At 41.0% G+C, this 21,673-nt stretch overlaps 1 protein-coding gene across 3 annotated transcripts; it reads right to left on the bottom strand.

Moving 5' to 3' along the window:
- Positions 1-1,349: 1,349 nt before the first annotated feature.
- On the bottom strand, positions 1,350-20,895 carry LOC131481795 (cytochrome P450 2C14-like). Of its 3 annotated transcripts, none has more exons than XM_058672024.1 (9): positions 20,728-20,895; positions 19,374-19,536; positions 18,966-19,115; positions 18,066-18,226; positions 13,547-13,723; positions 9,733-9,874; positions 5,665-5,852; positions 3,709-3,850; positions 1,350-1,558 (listed from the first exon to the last, which is right to left on the bottom strand). In XM_058672024.1, the coding sequence occupies exons 1-9, from the start codon at positions 20,893-20,895 to the stop codon at positions 1,377-1,379; spliced, it is 1,473 nt and encodes a 490-aa protein (XP_058528007.1). In that variant the 3' UTR covers positions 1,350-1,376. The 3 variants fall into 3 exon arrangements, with proteins under 3 accessions (XP_058528007.1, XP_058528009.1, XP_058528008.1); XM_058672026.1 differs by lacking the exon at positions 13,547-13,723 and adding an exon at positions 11,386-11,394; XM_058672025.1 differs by having other exon boundaries at positions 18,066-18,197; positions 18,967-19,115.
- Positions 20,896-21,673: the final 778 nt, after the last annotated feature.

Raw genomic sequence — 21,673 nt, 5'->3', positions numbered from 1 at the left:
ATCACTACCCCAACTCTCTGCATAATCCATCAGGTGCTATAGTCCCACAGAAGTCAAACCCACAGTTCCCATACAGAATCTGCCCCAAGAACTAGTTCTCTCATGAAGGAGTGGGTATTGTAGTGAAACATGATGTGGCACACCCCCTGCTGTGACATTCACTGGTGGAACTGCAACCCAGTCCTGCCAGGCATATCCCCAGCCCTTGCTTCTTTGGTGAGCACCAGCAGGTTTCAGGTGATGCTGTGTAGTCCAACCCAGGTTTCCCACCTGGATGGGTGCCTTGGCCTGACCCGGACATGACCTGCTGTTTACCCTCTCTAAACCACTCTGTCTCAGTCCCTGCCCTGCCTTTGAGGGCAGTGGCATGTTCCATGGAAGACCCAAGAAATCATTTCTTTCCTTTCAAACATGTCTTCAGCTGCTACTACTCCAATATCCCCAGACTCCTTTCCCAGGGTAATCTGTTGCCAGACCACCACTGCCTGGAGCTGCCCAGGCATGTCCCAGCTTGCTTTCTCCAAGCATGCTGAGAAAAAAAGAGAAAAGAAAGGAAAAGATAATAAGCAGCTATCCTGGCATATTGGTTTAGTTAACACAAATTTGGCATTAACAAGGCCCAGAATGCCACCAGCTCTTCTCTGCTTGTCTCCCAACAGTGCAACGCTTACCTAGGCACAAAGCAACCTAGGCAATTGCCTAGAGCTAGGGATTGAAACTTAATTTTTTTTCCCCATGATTAATGCTTTCTTTGAGAAGCAGAGTGACTGATAGATGAAGAAAGGCACAGGTACTTTAAGTTTCCCTTTTGTAATCCTTTCAGTATTCCCCTATAGATTGAAGTTACACCTAACACTGTTTCTCTCTTTCACATTAAAATTATAGTACCTACACATCACAACAGAGTTCCTTTTCTGTTTCACTTTGGGAATATCATTATACAGACCAACATGGGTTCCTAGTAATTGATTTTATTTCACTACATATTCACTACATTATATGCAAAGATGGAATTTGGAAAAATGACTTAACATTTAATAATGCTTTTATTCTGGACACTTAGGAAAGAAAGAAATCTGAATTATCAAATACCAATGATCTTCCACCATTTCACACTGACAACATATTAATAACTCTACATTAGGCATGGATTGAAACATGTGGCGGTCAAATCAGAAATTACAAGCTACCAGGAATAGCAAACATACACTTATGAAGGACCCAGGAGACTTCCTAGTGGAGAGTAGATCTAGAGAAATGAGGATAAGTCAATTACACAACATGGAAGGAACTGATGCTGGGGGAATGGATCCAGGGTGCTTGGAACAGAAGAGCTATAGAAAACAGCAGAGCAGCAGGCCTGTGACCTGCCCTCTTTAGACAGGAAGGAAGCTGAGCTTGTAAAACCGGGGCACACGGGATATTCCACTAACAAGTGGAGTGGTGTCAATGTGCTCTGGGTCAACTTGAGACTTCAGCTTGAAGTTCTGTAAGATGGTGGTCAGGAATAGAAACAGCTCCATGCGGGCCAGGGCCTCTCCCACACACGCTCGCTTTCCTGAAAATAACAAGCACAGGGGATTTTTCATCTAAGCATTGAGTCTGAAATGATCAAAACAAGTATTCAGTAACTAAGTGATTAATGATTGAATTGATAAGTGAGTGGAAGACAAGGTAGTTGGGAGGGTGTTGTGATATTCACATGGAAAGAATAATGAACACTTGCTATACAATAGCCTAATGTAACATCTGTCATTTCTCAACAAATGTTTATTGACTATCAGTTCCATGTCACACATTTAATTCACTATTACCACAATGTATCCACTATGAGTTTATGTGAAGTTTTAAAAGTCACACATTGTGGACAGTAGGTCAAAGAAAGATGGGATGAAGGAAGGACATTCACACATGAGCATAAATATTGATCAAATGGAATGTAACGGTAAGATTTTTAAAGCTCAAGGACTATTAAAGCCATGAGAAACTTTCCACCTTATACTTTCTAATGAAGTATTGAAAACCACTCTAAAGTATAAATGATGAAAATTTTGATCAAAATAAACATTTTTAATTCTAGCTTCCATTAATTAGATTAATTCACTTATGGTCCTTTAAAATTCAGAGGGCCCAAATGGTAGCCTAGTTACTAAATCCTCGCCTTACATGCACTGGTATCCCGTATGGGCACTGCAGTTCTTGTCCTGGATTCTCCACTTCCGATCCAGCTTCCTGCCTTTGGTGACTTCCAATCCAGCTCCCTGCCTGTGGCTTAGGAAATAAGAAGACTATACAAAGCCTTAACACTATGCGACCACTTGGAGGACCGGGAAGAAGTTCCTGACTCCTGGTTTCAACTCCACTCAGCTCTTGTTGTTGCAGGCATTGTACCATTTGCTGAGTGAAACAATGGACAGATCTTTCTCTCTGTCTCTCCTTCGTCTGTAAATCTTACCTTCCAATAATTCAATAATAAATTTTAACAATTCTGCAGAATATTTAGCCAACTATTACCTTTCTGCCTATCAGGACAGTGTATAACTGTGCGGTTCCATAAGACATGCTGTCCATTTAAAACCATTAATGATTATCATGCCCATATCTGATAATGAGGTCAAAATGGTTGTATTGGACCCTCATGATTTATTCCCGATTATGTTCTCGATTATGTTTAGCATCACTCCTTTAGTGTAAGCATCCCCATTCAGCTCTAGACTTATCCTACCCTCAACAACATTGCCAATCCTGCGTTTTCATGCTGTCCCATCGATCTCAAAAGCTCTTCTCTTCTGCTTCCTTTTGGAACCTCTATCTCATGTCCCATGTCAATGACCAGAAGCCACTTCCTCATCTGCCGCCTCAGCAGCCTGTGCTTTCCTTCCTCAAAGCACTCATCCTAATGGGTTGCTATACTCTGGCTACTTCCTTCCTTCAGAATGTGACGGCAAGTGTCTTAACAGCATTTTATGCACCCTGGGATACTAACTCCCCACAGTTCTAGGTCCATGCTGTAGCAGGATGAGTTAAACCACTGCCTGCATCACCTGCTTCCCAGAACAATGCTGGTTCTATTCCCAAACACTCCACTTCTGCACATTTCCTGATAATGTACCTGGGAAAGCAACAGAAGATAGCATAAGTTCATGGGACACTGCATGCATGTATGAGCCCCTGATGGAGTTCCAGGCTCCAGGCTTTGTCCTGGCCAGACCTACTTCTCGAAGTATTTACAGAGAGAACCAGTAAGTGGAGGATCTGTCTCTCTCCACAGCACCACATCTCTGTCTGTCTCCCAGTCTCTATAGCTTTGACTTTCTTATAAATTAAAAATAAAGAAATCCCTTAGATCAATCAATGTGAGGACCATCACCAAAGTACATCAAAGCTATCAATACATGTACCACTCTCATGATCAATGAGGAAAGTTTAAATGAGTCTCATTATAAGAGAAACATGTGGGTACTAAAGTATATCTATGTCACCAGAATTCAGTTAGCATATACTTCAGGTTGCTCAGTTTGGAAGAACTGGTCATACCCAAAATACCTTACAAATATAGTTTTACAATCATTAGTAAGATAGACACAAGGAGTGAAACTCTAATCACAAACAATACATCTATTGTTTCCATCACACAAACTACCCAAGTTTACACAGATTTCAAAAATATGTTCTGTACCCTCTGTTCATTGGAAATAAGTTGGTTACCTGTTGAGAAAGGTACGAAGTAATCACTTTTCCTAAAATTGCCGCTCTTGTCCAGGAAGTGGCCAGGGTCAAACTCCTTTGGGTTGGGGAATTCTTTGTTGTCATTCAGCACAGAACTCAGGGAAGGAAATATGGTTGTGCCCTGGATAAAACAGACAGAGAAACTGAATTCTGAAGAAGCCAAGTAATTGTAAGAAAGGATGGAAATTGGGCTTGTAACCGTGGCCTATTGGCTAAGGTCCTCGCCTTGATCCCATATGGCCGCTGGTTCTAATTCTGGCAGCTCCACTTCCTCTCTGTCTCTCCTCCTCTCAGTATATCTGACTTTGCAATAAAACAAAATAAATCTTTAAAAAAAAGGATGGAAATCACTTCCTAAATCTCTTTCATCTGTAGATGAGAAAACCCATGTGCAAAGGGGTACAGTGTCATTTCAGCCAGACCATGCAATAACCAGGATGAGCTGAAACTCAGGAAAATTATTTCCCTCCAGTAGCATTTGATGTACTGAGCCATTTGAAACTCAGTGGCCAGTTATTCCTCACTCAACCCAGAATTCCAGCAAGCCTGCATTTGGGTGCCTGCACCCACTTGCTGCTCTAATCTATTCTATGCACAGTAGAAGACTACAAATAAAAGTAATGTACTGTTTATTTTTATTTTTAAAAACACATGAAAATATTTTGAATGTTTCTAAATGTTTGAGGAAATACATGTATGTACCTTGATGAAATAAATGTGAGAGCAAAGCTTCATAATTAAACTACAAACTACAAACATCCTGAACCAATACAGCAAATCTAGTGCAGCTGCATAAGATTCAGTGTAAGATAATATGTAAGTGCTTCCTGTATTTACTGATTACATATTGTATAAAGACAGTCCTGAATCAATGGCCATACTTACAAATGCAGAGAATCTACTTCATTCAACCCTACATGCATTCATCATAAAAAGGATTAGGACAAGAGGGTAAATTTTTATTAATGAAAAATAAATTTAAGAAGGTTGCTAAGTATCATGTAACAAAAATAAGCCAATTTTATTTCCCTATATCAAAACCAGACTATGAATCTATTTCCAAAAGACTATAATCAATTGAAAAATACCTGCTCTCAATGGAAGATTTTTTTTTTCTGTGCAAGTCAAAGAAATTAAAATAAAACAACAGTGCTGAAAAATAAGTCGTCTTCCAAATATTGGACATAAGTATGGGTTGCAAAATAATCTGTGAGTTGGAAAATCCAGCATTAAATGTCATCAACTTATTCCAAATTCATCTAAAAATGTATTGCCACTCTGATAGAAGTCCTGAGTGTTGGAAGCTGATAAGCTGATATATTTAACACTTATATGGAATTGTAAGCACCTAAAAGTAGTACACCTATTTCAACAGTAGAGAAAAATTCTAAGACTCTAGAAATCAAGATTGTAAGGGAAGATTTTTCTTTCAAAGATTCATCTTAATGTATTCAAAATACATACTTACAGAAACAGAGCAAGAATAGTATACAAGGGAGGGAGTGAGGGGCAGAAGGAAACAGAGAAGCTTCATCCACTGCTTCTCTCTTCAAATGGCCACAGCAGCAAGAGCTGGTTCCGATGAAGCTGAAAGCGTCTCCCTGTTGACCTGTGTGAGTGCTTGGACCTACAACTTGGGCAATCTTCTCTGTTATCCCAAGCACATCAACAGGGAGTTGGAGCTGAAGTGGAGTAGCCATGACACATATTGCACATGTGAGCTGCTGACTGACAGAGGAGTCACCCACTATGCCACAATTCTGGGCCTTATGCAGTTTTCATAGCTGCAAACCACAAAGGCACAAATCAATATGTCAAGACACCCCACTTAGGAGGCTCACACTGCTCTCAGGCTGTGCTAATGGAAAATTGAAATCATTCTGTGTTGGGGAACTTCAAGATCACAGACCTGTGGTGTAGGAGAAACAAACTTACCTTGGGGATGATGTAGTTTCTGAATTTAACATCACAGAGCGTTGCATGGGGCGCACTATTAGGGACAAGGTCAATGTATCTCTGGATCTCATGTACGACAGCGTCCGTGTAGGGCATCTGGCTCCTGTCCTGCATGCAGGGGCTCCGGTCTCTGCCAATCACACGCTCAATCTCCTCCTGCATTTTAGCTGAGAAGACACAAGAGAGGAATCAGGGACTAGGATCAGCACAGCCCATGTCTCACAGCACGTGAGGGTTGAGTGAAGCAGGAAGCAGGTGTCCAACAGTCCTGAAGATCAGAGTGTACAGAAAGAATTACTGTAGCAGACACAGGAGGTTCATGGGAAATTCTTCCTATGAGAAACTGTGCTTGTACTTTGGCCGTGTTCTATGAAAATACATTTATATGCACAAACTTACTTTGATTAAAGTAATGCATATAACTCATCCACTTGATGAAATGCTAGTCTAACTTAATTTTGAAATAAACAAAAATCTTTTCTTAAATATTATTTTGATTGTAATGTCAGATATACAGAGAGGATGAGAGACAGAGAGGAAGATATTCTGTCTGAAGATTCTCTCCCCAAGCCACCGCAACAGCCAGTGCTGCTCCACAGCCAGGAGCCCAGATCCTCCTCCGGCTCTCCCAAGTGGGCTCAGGGTCCCAAGGCCTTGGACCGTCCTTGACTGCTTTCCCAGGCCACAAGTAGGGACTGCATGGGAAACCGGGCTGCCAGAATTAGAACCAGCATCCATATGGGATCCTGGCACATTCAATGAGAGGATTTAGCCACTAGGTCATGGCGCTGGGCCCTACTATAATTCTTTTTAAAAAACAAAAAATAATGACATTTGGCACATGCTAATCATTGTTTTTGAAAAGGAAGTAGATATTTTGTAGGACACTACTCAATAGTATTTGTAAATAGGTTTTTGTAATCAGATATACATATGGCTATAGATGTGTGTGTTTAGTGTTAGTTTCTTTGCAATTTTGACTCTTTCATTTGAATTTATCACACAGATGGCTGATTTATCACACAGATGGCTGAACTACCTCAGATGATTATTTCAAAACTTGTGCTCACATTTCTATTGCTTTTGATTAGGATGCAATTGTCCATATTATGGGATACATTGTGATCATTTCATGCATTGTATTTCGTAATTCACGTTAGTTTAGACTCCAATCACCAAGTAGTTTTTACATTTCCAATGAATATTTTTTCATTACACGTATTCGTGATGTATCAGATTTCAGTATAGAGTATGTTCTGATCAAGACATTGTTCCCTTTGGTCATGAATTTACGTTTACAAACTTCAACCTCCCCTCTTCCATTTCTTCATAAAGACATAGTAAGTCCTCATACACTGTACCCATCCATTCTGCCACACAACACCACAACCTACTCCCACTCTCACGTGGATTTGGTACCAGTTATACCATAATTTGACCTAGGTGTGTTCATTTTGTTCTAAATATAGGATATTGGGGCCACCATTGCTGCTTACTGGGTAGAGGCCACCCCATGCGACATCAGAATCCTTTATGGACACCAACTTGCATCCTGGCTGGGCTGCTCCAACCTGTCTCCACTTCCCATCCCATATGAAACTCCTGCCTCATGGCTTCAGGCTGGTCTAGCTCTGGATGCTAAAGTGGAAGATATCTAACTACATCTCTCTCTCTCTCTCTCTCTCTCTCTCTCTCTCTCTATCTCTCTATCTCTCTCTGCATCTTTTCTCTTTTTCCTGACTTGCTCATAAATACATAATTTTAGGGCCTGACAAGATTTCTCAATCAGCTAATCATCCAGTTTCAAGTGTCAGCCTCCCATATTGGAATAGTTCGTGTCATGGCAAGTCCACTTCCCATCGAGTACCCTGATTGTGGCACGAAAGGATGGAACAATATTTCTGGACTCTGTACCTGCACTGGGGACCCAGAAGAAGTTCCTGGCTCCTGGTTTCAGGTCAGCTAATCTCCAGGCATTGCAGCAGTATAAGGAATAAATCAAAGGAAGGAAGATCATTCTCTCTGTCTCTCCTTTGCTTTGTAAATCTGCCTTTGCAATAAAAAAAATGCCTTTTATCCCAAAATTTTAGGTAAGTCTTAAACACAAAATAAAATATAAGGAATACTTTTCAAGACAGAAACGCATTCCATTAAGTGTGGGTATGTGTGTTTAATGCTTCATGTATCCATAATTGTCAAGGAGCATCAAGGAGGACTCCAGATCTAAGTTATTATAAATAGTGCACGAAAAAACACAGGAATATTGCTATGTATTTAAGATCCTGAGTTGATCTTCTCTGAATCTATACCTCAATATTCAACACCAGGAATATATAATGTTTATTTTAGATTTCTGAGAACTATATTACCATGTGTATGTAAGTAATAACTAATTGCTGATTTTATCTATTTTTACTAATTTCTATCCTTGCTACCAGGGAACATGAGGACAGCTCTCTCCACCTCACAACAGACAAAGTGTCAAAGTGACCCTCCTACAGACACGCATGCACACAGGCTCTTCCCTCACTCCGTTCCTCCAGTGTTTATATCGCACTTTCTGCTACATCAGTGTTCAGCCCACACATCACTGTGGCTTACAGCTCCTTGATTATGGACAAGACAGCTAAGATCTCTGTTGCTCCTTTGTGTGTTCATGCTTAAACTGTTGATTTCAATTCCCAGGTGCAGATACTAATTTAGAAGTCTTGCAAATGCTCTTATGTGTTTTAACTGCTAGTATTCATTATTCTCATTACTGACAGCAACAAGCAAATAACCATTTCTCTTAGACCTGGGTGTCTCTCTTTACACACACATTATCCCCTGGCCCACTGTGAAGTGGTGTTTCCAGCTCTGATACCCTACACACTTCCTATTCCTCCCAGATCCCAATGTCAGTCCACGGCCCAAGATATCTTCTTACATGAACTCAACTGCCTGCAAGGAGACACCCTCTAGGGTCTGTCTGCGAAAGGAAAGCAGACAATGAACTGCCATTGGTAAGACTCTGAAAATAAGCAAGCAAGTCAAGGATTTTTATGCCTTTCTATTCCTGAGTGTTTATATACACTGCTGATATACACATTTATCTCTAAATAAAATCTTTATGATTTGTCTTTACTCTTTAGTCTTCTGAAATGCCAAGACCCTGTGTCTTTTTGGATATATTCATCTATTTAATTTAATTTAATTTACAGTGAGAACTTTCCTTGCAGATGGCAGCACCTGCAGGCCTTTCCACGGGTGCTGCCTTGCTCTGACGGCACTTTGGTTGGAGCTTCAAAATCTCACAGAACTGGAGGTCTTGTCATCTGCTCTGTGGGGTGAGAACAATTCAGGATTCACCAGGAAGGATGATCATCTGTGACTGAACTATCATAGTTTCAATGGGTTTCTGAACCAATATATATATTACGTATATATATATGTAATCCAATACACAGAAACAGAAGCTACTAGAGAACAGTAAATGCTTATTTAAAAAGAAAACACATGATTTGTAAAAGGTAAACCTTCAGCAGAATTCATTTCTGGACACAAGTTGCTAGGTTGATAAAACCCTTAAACACACCACCTCACCTATATACAAATTTAGTATTAGGAAAAAAACTTTTCAGTGTTGGAAAATGATGTCCCAGCATAGGAACACTAAATTGTCGACTTAACAAAAGACCTCTGAAAGACTAACAGCTATCCAAAGTGTTCTGCTCTCAGGGAAAAACCAGCAGTCAGTCCCAGGGCAGTTCATGAAACCTGTGCCTATGGCAGACCCCTCCGTGGAGCCCAGATGCTTTACCCACAGTTGTAGTCACTGTCCTCAGCTTTATGACGGTGACTACTGCTCTCATGTCCTCACTGTCCCAGTTACGCTTCCTGTCGTGCACATTGCTCTCATCATTATCCCTTCATCGGAGCTGCACAAACTGCAACTTCCAGTACAGAATCTAAAGGACAAAGCTGCTCTGAGAGAAACAAGGTGCAGGCTAAGGCCCAGCTTCCCGGTGTCTCTGCTGACCCTGCCATGCTCCCTCCCACTGCTCATACCTGCGACCTCAGGGTGCTTCAACAGGAGCAGGAGCCCATATCTCAGGGTGGTGCTGGTCGTCTCCGTTCCCGCAGCAAACAAATCAAGCACCGTGATCAACAGGTTCTCAATAGTGAATTCACTCTGTGGATTGTGCTTTTCCTAGGAATTAATTGAAAATTTGATATTGTGCTAGTGCACATTTTATCACACTCAGCCCAAGACAACTCAGATTTCTCTAAAGGGTGCAATTAAGAAGGGAAGGACAATATTAAAACACTCTCAGCTGCTGGATCTAGAAGACATTATGTTAAGTGAAAGCAGTTAGACACAGACAGATAATCACTGTATGTTTTCACCCATATATGAAAATGCAGAATCAAACCAAAAAATTTGATATGAACAACACAGGACAGATGGAGGGAATTTGATTTATAAGTAACGAAGGCTTGCAGACCCTCTTCTGCTGGACAGATCCCTGCTGGTAGGCACAAGAGCCAGGTGGACCAGGCTAGACAAGGCAGCAGCACCCATTAGCATACTTGTGGACTGAAATGTGTGGTGGGGTTGGGTGGGCTGAGCTAAACTTCATCACCCATAGGTGTTGAATATGGACCGCAGCTTTTTGAATTTTTAGATTAGGTTTATTGGTGTCAGCTGGGAAATAAATAACTTGAGATCCACTCAATGTCAGATAAGTCACTGTGTTACAGGATATTTTTAATAGAAATTTCATCAATGTGTTCAGAATAAAAAATTAGATCGGAGAAATGAACCGTTAATTGAAAAATACTATAAACTATGTTGAAAAGACTACAAGTTTCAGTGTATGAAACCAATACAGAAGAAGCTCTTCAATTTTCCACACAATCTACACATGTTCTAAATGCACATAAATTTACAAATGAAACTCCAGCAAGACAAAGCCCCATAAGTTGATAAACCACAACAACAACTTAAAATATCCACATAAACAGGTACCAACAGCTGTGGGAAACTCAGACATCCATCCCATCCCATGCACTGTGTCACACAAGCCAGAAGCACACCCCAGCATTGACTTTCTTCCCGAGCAGACAAGCTTTTAGACCAAACAGATGGGTACCGATCGTGTATTTCTTAATTCTCTAACTTGGAAGTGGTGTTTCTCTAAACCAAAGAAACAAGTAGAAGTTGTATAAAGGATGCACACACAGCCAATGGATTCATCCTCCATGGGTATGACACAGGATGAAATATGAAGGTCATAATTTCCCCCTTTGTGAGAAAGTGGTGTCACTGCTGACAGGAGAGGGTATAGAGAGCCCGTGTCAGGACGCTGACAGGCACTGCACACAGCAAACCTCTGAAATCCTGAGCAGAAGCCTCCCCTTTCCCCCACCCTAGTCCTAAGTACTCCAATGTACCTAAGGACATACCCATTCATCCTGCAGAGGACTTATGCAGAAACTGCCACATATTTATGATTCTCCTGCATCATCAACTACCTGTTTCTACAAGTGCCTGGGCCTTCTCATTCCCAATCCTCCTTAGGTCACAGAAACCAGACATACAAATGCAGTGGGTCCATATCCAGCAGTGTCTCCCAGTCAGGGATAACAGAGCATTCAGAACATGAGTGCAGGTAGTTTCTGCAAATCCTCTCTCTGGAAAATGGAAAGGAAATGAAGAACAGACAGCCACTCTCAGCCCCATCGGGAGGATACATGATCTGGAATGTGTATCTAACCCCCACATGTACAGCTGCACCTCCACAGCCCGTCTTCTATCCTCACTATCTTGTAGCACTACAGGACAAAGCACATCCTCACCTCCTAGTGAGCACTGAAAACAGAGGAAACAGCTGTGAAGAACATGAACTTCACATGGCATCTCAGAATGACTCCCAGACGGAGGGGTGAGATGCTTGTTATACACAAGGCCAATCTAACAAGATTGGTTGGGGCAGCTCTAGTCTCTAATACACAAAAATTATTGCAAGGAGCAAGGAAAAGCACAAGAGTGAATTGAAAATATGTGACTTATCTGAGATAAAATTCAAAATGTCATTATACAAGTGCTCAATTTAGTAAAGAGGGCACATGAACAAGTGGAGAATTCCCACAGAGATGAAAGTGTTTGAAAGATTAAAAGGAAATCATATAGCTCAAGATGAGTGTGACTGAAACTAGGACGCTCAGATTTACACTTGGACAGCAAACGAGACGAAATACAACAAGGAACCTCTAGTACTAAAGGACTGAAATGTATTGACTGAAATGTGGCTGACAATTCCCCAGAATCAAGAATCCAGTTCTGGAAATAACAAAGGATATCAGAAACAATAACAATAAACCTAAGACCAACTCAAGTCACAAAAACCATCAGGAGAAAACTGAATTCCTACACACAGTGTAACTCAGGTAAGATAATAAGTGAAGATTTTCCAGAGAAGAGCAATATTTTCAAATCCTGAAAGAAAAGCTTAAAAAAATACTACATCTGAACAATGAAGGGGAAAAGTGAGTTTTGACATAATGGCAGAAGTGGCACCAGCCAGTTGCCATTGCCAATAACAGAGTGGCTGAGTCCAAATCCCACCTCGCTCCTGCAGCATTTCCCTGTTAGTTCACACTGGAGCAGGAGGTGATAGTTCAATTAGTTGGGGCCTGGTCCTCTTTAGGGGACAGTAAGACTGAATCCTTGATTTGTTTATTTGTCCTGGTCTCATTCTAATTGGGAATCAATCTCTCTCTCTCTCTCTGTTTCTCTCTCTCTCTCTCTCTCTCCCTTTGTAAAACCTTTTTTTCTCTTTCCCTCTTCCCCAGATTTTCCCAGTCTGTTCAACTCCTACATTCAAATAAGTTTTACAAAAATGTAATGTAAACATTCAAACATATTGGTAACCTGAATAGATAAACTTGATTCCCAATACAGCTCTTAAAAATATCTTGAAAATAGGATGCTGGACTTCTACCATTGTGTATAGCGATGATGTCGTACTTAACAGAATAAACTCAACTGCTGCAAAAAGACAGTCCCAATGTAATAATATGGGAAAATAATGGGGCAGGGAGGGGTGATGGAACAGCAGGAAGGAGAAATCGCTGAATCTATGGAAATGCATTGTGAAATGTAAAACTTTTTTTTACAAAACAACAATCCTGACAGTCGCATTCCAATCAAGAGAAAGAGAGAGAGAAAGAGGGATAGAGAAACCTTCATTCACATTATCCCATATTCTGCAGGATAGGAACATGAGCAAAATCAGTTTCTGTTGGGTATTTTAATTTTTTAACTTATTTCTGCATTAACTGAGGTGTGTGCATTCCATGTGACCTCAGATACCATCTAGAAGGAGAGACTATACATTCTGTTAAACAATTCATTTCAACTCCCCCATGATACTTAGTCAAGACTCAAAAACACAGCAAGTACCTAAAATGATGGCCAGATACTTCATATCTGATCATGCAGATGTTCTCAATAAGCACAGAAATTACTAATAAGCTAAAATTGCAGAAAAACAAATAATGCGTTACCTGTTCCATTTTGTTTTATTTTTTTTAATTATTAAATTTATTCATTAGTTACATTGTGTTGTAATTACACAGAATCTGGGATTCTGCCCCCTAACCTCCCCATGGTGGGTTCCTCCACCCCGTTGCATCACCATAGCAGATGGTGTATTAGTGCTTTTATTTGACTGGGATGATACTAAACTGACTCTGCGCTCAGACCAGAGAGGGTCTACTCAATAAGTAGTTGCACTTGACTGGACTATACGATGTTGGACTCTATGCTTGGCAAACACTTCCAAAGAGGGAATTTCAACTGAACTTGAACTATGGTTACCTGTTCCATTTTGATCAGGAAACAGTCAATGAAGTCCCGAGCGTTGTTAATGTCCAGAGATTCTTGATGTTCTTTTACTTTTTCCAACACATAATTTTTTATATAAGTATCATTTCTAATTATTTTTTTCTGACTTCCAGGAAGATAATCAATAAGAATGGGGAACATATTGCAGAGCTTAGAAAGATAATTAAAAATGCAATTAGAGTACATTTATTAAACAGCTAAACAACACATAAATCTACAAGTCATAACTTTTCTAGAAAAAGGCATCTCTACCTTGAGCAGCACCATTGGAGTGTTTGTGCAGATTAACCCTTGGTGCTGACAAGCAGAAGTAAGGGAGAAAGCCCTGATCCCTTGATCAAAGATGACAATAACCTCTTTACACACATACTAGTTTCATCATCTTTATGTCAGTTCTTACTTATTCTATTAATTCTTCCCTACAAACTTAAAATATAGAGTGGCATGAATGGATTCACTCACATTCTATAGAAAAACGGAGAGAGAAGAATGGTTTAACACGTAAATAACCACATCAGGCTCTGCTATGTCTATATTGAGCCTGCAGCCTCAAGAATAAAATCACCATTGTGTGAATGAGGTAAATGTGAAAAGATCAAGTAATGCAGACCAAACTTTCAGGATGAAAATCTGGGCTTAGAGTGCTTAGTTACTTCCATAAATCACAAAATGTGTCCACTCATCACAGGACAAAATTGATATTTTTCATGAATCTTTCATCCCCAACCAATCATTTTTTCCAATAAACCTTGCTTTGTTAATATCCCAAGATTTTCAAAGGTTCTTTGTGGCATCTGTGCTCCCATTCGGCCTCCTTGACATGCCTACTTGGGGTCTTTCAAGCAAACAATACAATGAAAATCCCTCTAAGTCAAATAGTAAACACATATGTGAGAACCAAAACCTTTCAACAGGAACCTGGGATGTCCATGAAGAGTTGTGAGCAGGCTGGTGGGGACAGAAACACCTTGAGAAAACAGGATGTCTGCTTTGATGGGAAAACCACCAGCCAAGGGTTTGAATTTCAGCATGATTTCCAGGCACCTGTGCTCTAAATGCTCAATTCTATTTCCAGGAAGACTTCTATGATACTACAATATGAGCAGTTCTGTGGTGTGCAGTCACTTCACCATTTGATATCAATAAAGAAGTCACAGTAGATAGAGCAAAAGTCCCATTTCTCCTCAAACCTTTTACTAAATCAATGCATACTAGACTGAGTCAGCTTTTTCAGAACTCTAGACCACAGCAAACAGTTTACAGAAACAACAGAAAGCTCAAGGAAACAATAATATTCCAAGAACTTTGTGTCCTGTTATGTGCCATTGGCTCGTCTTACTCCTAAAAGGAAAGTGGACTTCTCAAGGGCAGCCCTGATATCATGGTGGGACTATGCTCCACAGCTCCAGACAAACAGGTTGTGTCTCTGTTCTAATTCTGGCAAAGAACATCCAGAGAATGACCCAACACATTTGTCTCCATTTGTGTTTAATTATGAATTCACTCACATGCAAAAAAGCAAACATTCCTCCATAAACTGTAAGAAAAGCAAATACCCTGCTGCCAACCCTCTGCAAAAGATTGTACTTGAGCTACACAGCACAACATTGAGACCAAAACACGAGGACCTTGGGAGAGAATAGTGTAGACAATTGAGCATTCAAAAGGACCTGAATACTGGGAAACTGACCAAACTGCAAATATACCTTGGCCAGACAGAGGTCTAGGAAGGGAACTGAGAGATGTATTGCACTAGAGGGAAATGAGGAAAGTAAGACCTGAACTTGGAACGCCATGTTCTGAAGAATCAGGAAAGTTGGGGAATCTGACAATGGTCTGAACTTCAGGTTTAAGAGAACAATTTGAGAAATGATGTACATTCACCCTGGTTAAAGAGAACATTCTAAGAAACAAGGCACATTCACCAATGCTGTGATACTGAAAGACCACAAGATGAAGTGTTCCAGGGCCTTTGCTTTTGTGATCTCACACCTGTGTAGGAGAGGTGGATGCAGCCATGGCTGCTCCAACATGCATGGTACATGGGCGTGGGGTAGTATCAGGGAGCTGTTTCCAGAACGAGTCTTCTACAAGCTGGTACCCACATAACAATGAAAACTGTTGTTGGTGTTATTAAAGAACATACATAAGCATAACATTTGAGGGAGTACTTACAAAAAAGTATGGAAAGATGAGATACAGAAGTTAAGGAAGAGAGGCAGATGGAGGAGAGAAGATTTGCATTTGTAGCCTCTAAGAATCATGACAACATTGATACAATGATTGTTCAAAAATGCCAGACAATTGGTGGCATAGTTTTGAGGTGAAAATGGCCTTTTCTAAGCAAGAGACACAATCAGCTGCTGGATCACCAAGGGGACACAGGGATAGAGGTGACAATTTTGTGTCACAGAGGGAACACTGCATATGGTTGAGGTAATTCTGACTAAGTGGAAATTTGGGAGGAACAGAAGGCTCTTGTGGTGGAGCTGGCTGCAGCAGCAGGCGAAATTATGGTGGAGGTGATGATGCATAGAAAGTGTGGAGATGATATTAATAGTCGTGGTTAAAAGCAGCAGAGTGGTTGAGGATGAAGATATGGAAACCAAAAATTGAACCTAGTAGAAAATATGATTCCAATGAAATAAATATTGAAGTACCAATGACAATATAATGCTGGTGGCAATATAATAGTTTTGTAAGTTATAATGAATAGCACCTGTAAAACGAAGGATATAGGGCAAGAGGCATTTTTGGAGGAAGTTGTTAGGGCAGCTTCCGTAGTGGTGTTTCTTCTGGAGCTGGTGGTGGAAGTGGTCAATCAGGTAACTGAAGGATCCAAACCCAACACAAAAGCACTAAGGTTCTTAGCAGCAGAGAGAGAGAGAGAGAGAGACAGAGAGAGAGAGAGCGCAAAGATACAGGTTACTTTGAAACTCATCTGCAGTGCACAGACAACGACAAAGAATCTGCCAAAAAAAAAAAAAAAAAACTAAGATGCTTAGCATTAACAAGAATCCTTCTAGTTCATGATGTCATAGCCATAATTTCTCGCCACTATAGCCACTGAATAATGGATATAGTGTCAATTAGATGTATATCATCAAGGCCTTTAACTCTGAAAATTTGGTATTTATTTTCCATTCATTACACCAACTATATAGCCTACACATTCCAACAGAAATTTTTAGCTTAAAACAAAAAGAATTGGGGAGTAGACATTAGGTAAATCTTAAGATTTCATTCTGAGGTCCAATGCAATAGCCTAGCAATTACATCCTTGCCTCGCATCCACTGGGATGCCATATGGGTACCAGTTCATGTCCCAGCTGTACCACTTCCCATTCACCTCTCTGTTTGTAGCCTGTGAAAACAGTAGAGGATGGCCTAGGGCCTTGGGAACCTGCAATCACAGGCAAGACCCAATGAAGCTCCTGGCTCCTGGCTTCAGAATGGCTCAGCTGCAGTCACTGAAGCCACCTAGGGCATGAACCAGCACATGGAAGATCTTTCTCTATATATCATCTTCTGTTTGTACACCTCTATTTCCAAAAATGAGTAACGAATAAATAATGAATATTTCACTTTGGAAAAAATTCCTAATTGTAGTCTCTCTACTCATTTCTCACAACAACTGCCACTCTCACCTTCCTGGTAATACATCCATTGGGAGGCAGCAGGAGATGCGGCAACACTTGCACCCATGCCACCCATAGAAAAAACTCAACAACGTCCCAGATTGCTGACTTCAGTTGGCACACTTTTGCTGATGTGGGCAACTGAAGACAGAATCAGAGGATAGACATTTTGTGTCTATGTGAGACAGTCTGAATCTCCTCCAGTCTCTACCAATCAAGTAAACTCAAAGAAAAATAAACATTTTTAGCAATAAAAAGCACAGAAAGGACTTGAGAAAATCCTGAACGTTCACCAGTGACTGACACTGAGGTTCAGTTTGAACAACATGTATAAGTGGAGGTTAGAGGAGCCCCAACACAGATCCAGGCCTTCTGTCCCCTTTCTCATTTTCCTTCCTTCCCATCACTTCTTTTGCTCTTCTTCTGGCAATTACGTTTCTCCATTATGTATCTCTCCTGCTTGCTCTCTTTCTCATTTTGTATGTGTATGCAACTTTTTGTTTCTCATTTTTCACTTTCACTTAAAGTTTCATGTCTGTCAATACCAGTTACTAAGAAGGTAAGGGATCAGAGAAAGCATAGCACACACAACACATCAAAACACACATTTTCAGCGATCTGGAAAAAGTCACTGAAAAACATTTAATCCTATAGAAAAACAATAATGGTAAACATGCTACTGGGTATAAAGATAAAACAAAATCCATAAATAGAATTCAACTTTCTCACAAACTTTGATAGAACACATTGCAAAGTCAAAGTTGAAAAGTGGAGAAGCTGCACTGTAAGGCACAATTCTGAGCTTGTCACGAAGAAAAGAAAGTTTCATTCGAAACAAAGGAACATCATCTCACCTGTACGCTCAGGACATTACCATTCCTGAAGTTTTCATTGATTTTTCCCATCAAGTTAAGAAATTGCTGGTCTTTATAATCAAAACGGTTCTGGAAAATCACAGAGCAGATCACATTGCAGGGAGCAGCACCCAGGATAAAGGTGGGGTCACAGGGTGAGGCTGAAGAATGAGAAACATTTTTAAGCACCATTAGAAAAGCCATACAAACATCCTACACTTTGAACTATGAAACACAGGTGATTTTAGACTCTAAAACAGTAACTATGTACAAATGACCTGATCAGCATCATTTTCAAAGTGCTGAGAACAACACTACTCCCCTTCCCAGAAAGGACTGTTGACCTCATCCCTTATTGAATGACAGTCTTCCAGCTTCAGGAACACCCAATGCCAGAGGAAACATCACAGCCTCTGTGCGCAGGACTCTGACCCAAGTCAATGTTATATGGAGGCTAAAGGGAAAACCTTAGAGGCCACCCCTAAAACTCGTAATAATTCGAGTTATCAGTGTACAGCCATATCTACCACGGCAAAGAATGCAGTCGCTCACTGTCCTTGCAATGAGTCCATCCAAGGCTATCACTAGACAGGGGAGAGGTTTCTTAAGGACATTTAAAGGGTCAGCCACCAGATCCTAGGATGGCATCAAGTGGCAGTCCCTATCCCCGGGTACTGATGTGGTTAGACTGCTGGGAGCAACCCTACTCCTCCTCTCCCCTCTACTCCCAGTTACAGGGAAAACAAAATCAAAAACTAATGTCTCACTACTTTCCCCCATTCCTCAACTTGCCACACCAATCAGTGGTCCTTATGCACATATATCTTCCAACTACGTAATCTTCATCAAAAAATAAAACAAGTGTGATTTTCAAAGGGAGAAAAAGATAAATAAACTCACCATTGGTTTTCCTCAGCTCCTCCACAAGGCAGCGGGCCTCCTCCTGAACTCGTTCCTCTATGCTCCTCTTTCCCATCCCAAAATTCCGCAGGGTCACAAGTGAGAAGCGCCGAGTGTGCTTCCATGTCTTTCCATTGCTGAAAATGACTCCTGAGAGAAGAAGTGGAAAGTCAAGGAGCATTTCAGGAGAAGAAGAGGAAGCTGGCATTTGAAAACTCTACAGTTAGATCCCCCAGCTTCTGCACTCACCTTCCCAATATCCATTGTCAACACCAACACACATGCATGTAAATAAACTTGAAAACACATGATCGTATATGTGAACATAAAACATGTGAATGTACAAACAGAAATATGTATGTGAACACATGAAAACACACATGTGTAAATGCACATGAGAACACTGACCTAATCCTTTAGTAACTTTGTGATTCACTGGCAAAATCGTTCTTCCAGAAAACTCCTCTCCAAGGTCAATTAGTGCTTCCTTCACTGCTTCATAACCGTGCAACACCACAGTGGGCTTCATGCCCAAATACACAGTGAACACAGGGCCATAGACTTCTGACAGCTGAGGGAGGAAAGAAAAAGAGAAATCTCATTTGGTTTACATTATGTGAATTACTCAGGTTGTATGAACTCTTGGATACTTTTGTTCTGTCAGATACAACATCAACATTCTGGAAGGTATACACAAACATGATGATGATTACAACAGCGCCACACATGGTGGCTCCCAACAACAGCCCTATTGCAGGGAAAATTGGTTTCAGATCGTCCTGGCTACTCAACAAGGATTGGTTAGCGTACCTTCTACATTAATAAGACAACAGTCTAAAGGTTTAGAGATTTGTAATTGTGTCTCCTATGACTAATAAATAGAAGGCCCATATTTAAATTGTGCTTCAGTGACACTGATGCCTGAGAATTTATCAGGACTCATGAGTCAGATCAGACCCTGACCTCATTGTACTATGACGATAATTGGATCACCTACAAGGGCCTGACATGGGAAGCACAATCAGTAGTAAGGAATACTAGATTTATACTCACCCAGGAACCTTGAAAGGCCAGCCAAGTAAAGCTCTATGTGAGTAACTAACACAGAGCGTGTGGGTACCACTGCAGCAGACCAAGAACACACAGACCTGATACAAACATGATTTGACCCCTACTGTGCATTCTCTGAAACAGACGGTGGCTTTCAACGCATCCAAATGCATTCCATTACCTCCCAGAAGACCCTGGTTCATTCTCTCTTTTATTCATTTGTACCATCGAGTATTGTATTCATACAAACCATAGAGTTTTCCTGGACATCAGTAAAAATTTGCATCCCTAACGGTTAAATGACTTACCATAGATTTTTTTCCTTTATATTAGTAATAATTTGTTTTCTTGAAGTTTAATTCCCTTGGTTATCAAAGCAAAACACAAAGAATAAGTATGGATGATTTATCACTAAAATCAGTATTCACAAAACTCTCTGTTAGCAGGGACTTTGAAGAAACAAAAGCAACAATGAAAAGAGTGTGAAACAAATGGCTTTGACTTCACCCTACTGCTTTAAATCTTCTTTACTGACCAAATGCATTACTTTCTTCCAACTAATTCTAATAACATCACATTTAATATTTGGATTCCAATGGATTGTTTCCTTGAAATAAAATACTTTGGTAATTAATCTCCACTCATGCAATATTTTTAAAATTTAACACAAATTATACATTACAAGCACTGGGACATAATAATGCATACTCACTTTGGTTAGGGATTTGCTTATGTCCTTAAAACCTAGCTGTAGGATATTGCCAAGAATTGGAAGAGGAGTGGGACCAGGTGGGAGGTTCCCTCGCCCATGGCTCTGTTTCCAGAGTGAAAAGAGAAGCAAGAGGGAGAGACAAAGCACCAGCACCACCGTGGGATCCATGGAGCCTCCTATTCTTCCTGAGACAAGTGGGAGCTGGCAACCACAGGCTTTTATAAGTAATCCTGGCTCAATACATGTACCTTGACCTATGTACCTACCTGTGGGTTAGATGCGCTTTAACTCTCCTTTGATGAACTTTGGTTCATTGACAAAATGAAAACAAGATGTAATTTTTAGTGTTTTGTTTTTCATTGCTCACTTAGTCCTTTCCAATTCAGAGGTTCTAATCAACTCAGTGTGTTTGTGAAGGGGGTAGGCGGGCAGCACAGGCACTCTTTTGTGGTTTTGTAACCATCCCCAGTGCTTCCAAGCACAGTGAGAAATAAGAATGGATATAATAAAATAGTGCATTGTGGATCCTGTTGCTGGACTCGCCCTGAGCCCCAGAGGCTGGGCAACGCTCGACAGGGCCTCATGTCCTGGGCAGAGGAGCAGACTAGTGGGGGCACGTCTCACCTAAAGGGCTCTGTGCCTCTCAGAGATCCGATTCCATCCTTGAGAGAGTGCAGCTGAGGAAGTGGCTTCTTCAGGGCGGAGTCCCCAGCTGGGCTCAGCTAGAGAGGCCAGACCATAGCGGGCTCAGCTGAACTGGCCGGACTGGTTTTCCCAGCAGGAGCCCGCTGGGAAAGACCTGCCTGTGGTGTTGCAGCCCTCGGCGGAGCAGCGCTTCCGAGTTTGGCACTGGGGCCGCGGTGATCTCCAGCCCAGCACAGGCCGGGGTTGGGGATTTTAGGCTCCGAGCAGCAGGAGCCCTTGCTGTGCTAACCTCAAGCCCTGA

The sequence above is a fragment of the Ochotona princeps genome, chromosome 13 (assembly GCF_030435755.1).
Source record: "Ochotona princeps isolate mOchPri1 chromosome 13, mOchPri1.hap1, whole genome shotgun sequence".
Classification (NCBI taxonomy): Eukaryota; Metazoa; Chordata; class Mammalia; order Lagomorpha; family Ochotonidae; genus Ochotona; species Ochotona princeps.
Note: the sequence above shows the minus strand (reverse complement) of the source record. Positions and strands in the feature narration are given on the sequence as shown.

Bases quoted from the DNA above. Each gene is read 5' to 3' on its own strand.
- LOC131481795 (XM_058672024.1), bottom strand. From the start codon at position 20,895: ATGGATCCCACGGTGGTGCTGGTGCTTTGTCTCTCCCTCTTGCTTCTC. The intron at 19,537-20,727 runs GTGAGTATGCAT...TTCCTCCCTCAG, and splicing joins TAAGCAAATCCCTAACCAAA to CTGTCAGAAGTCTATGGCCC. The intron at 3,851-5,664 runs GTAAGTTTGTTT...TGTTTTATCCAG, and splicing joins GAAACTACATCATCCCCAAG to GGCACAACCATATTTCCTTC.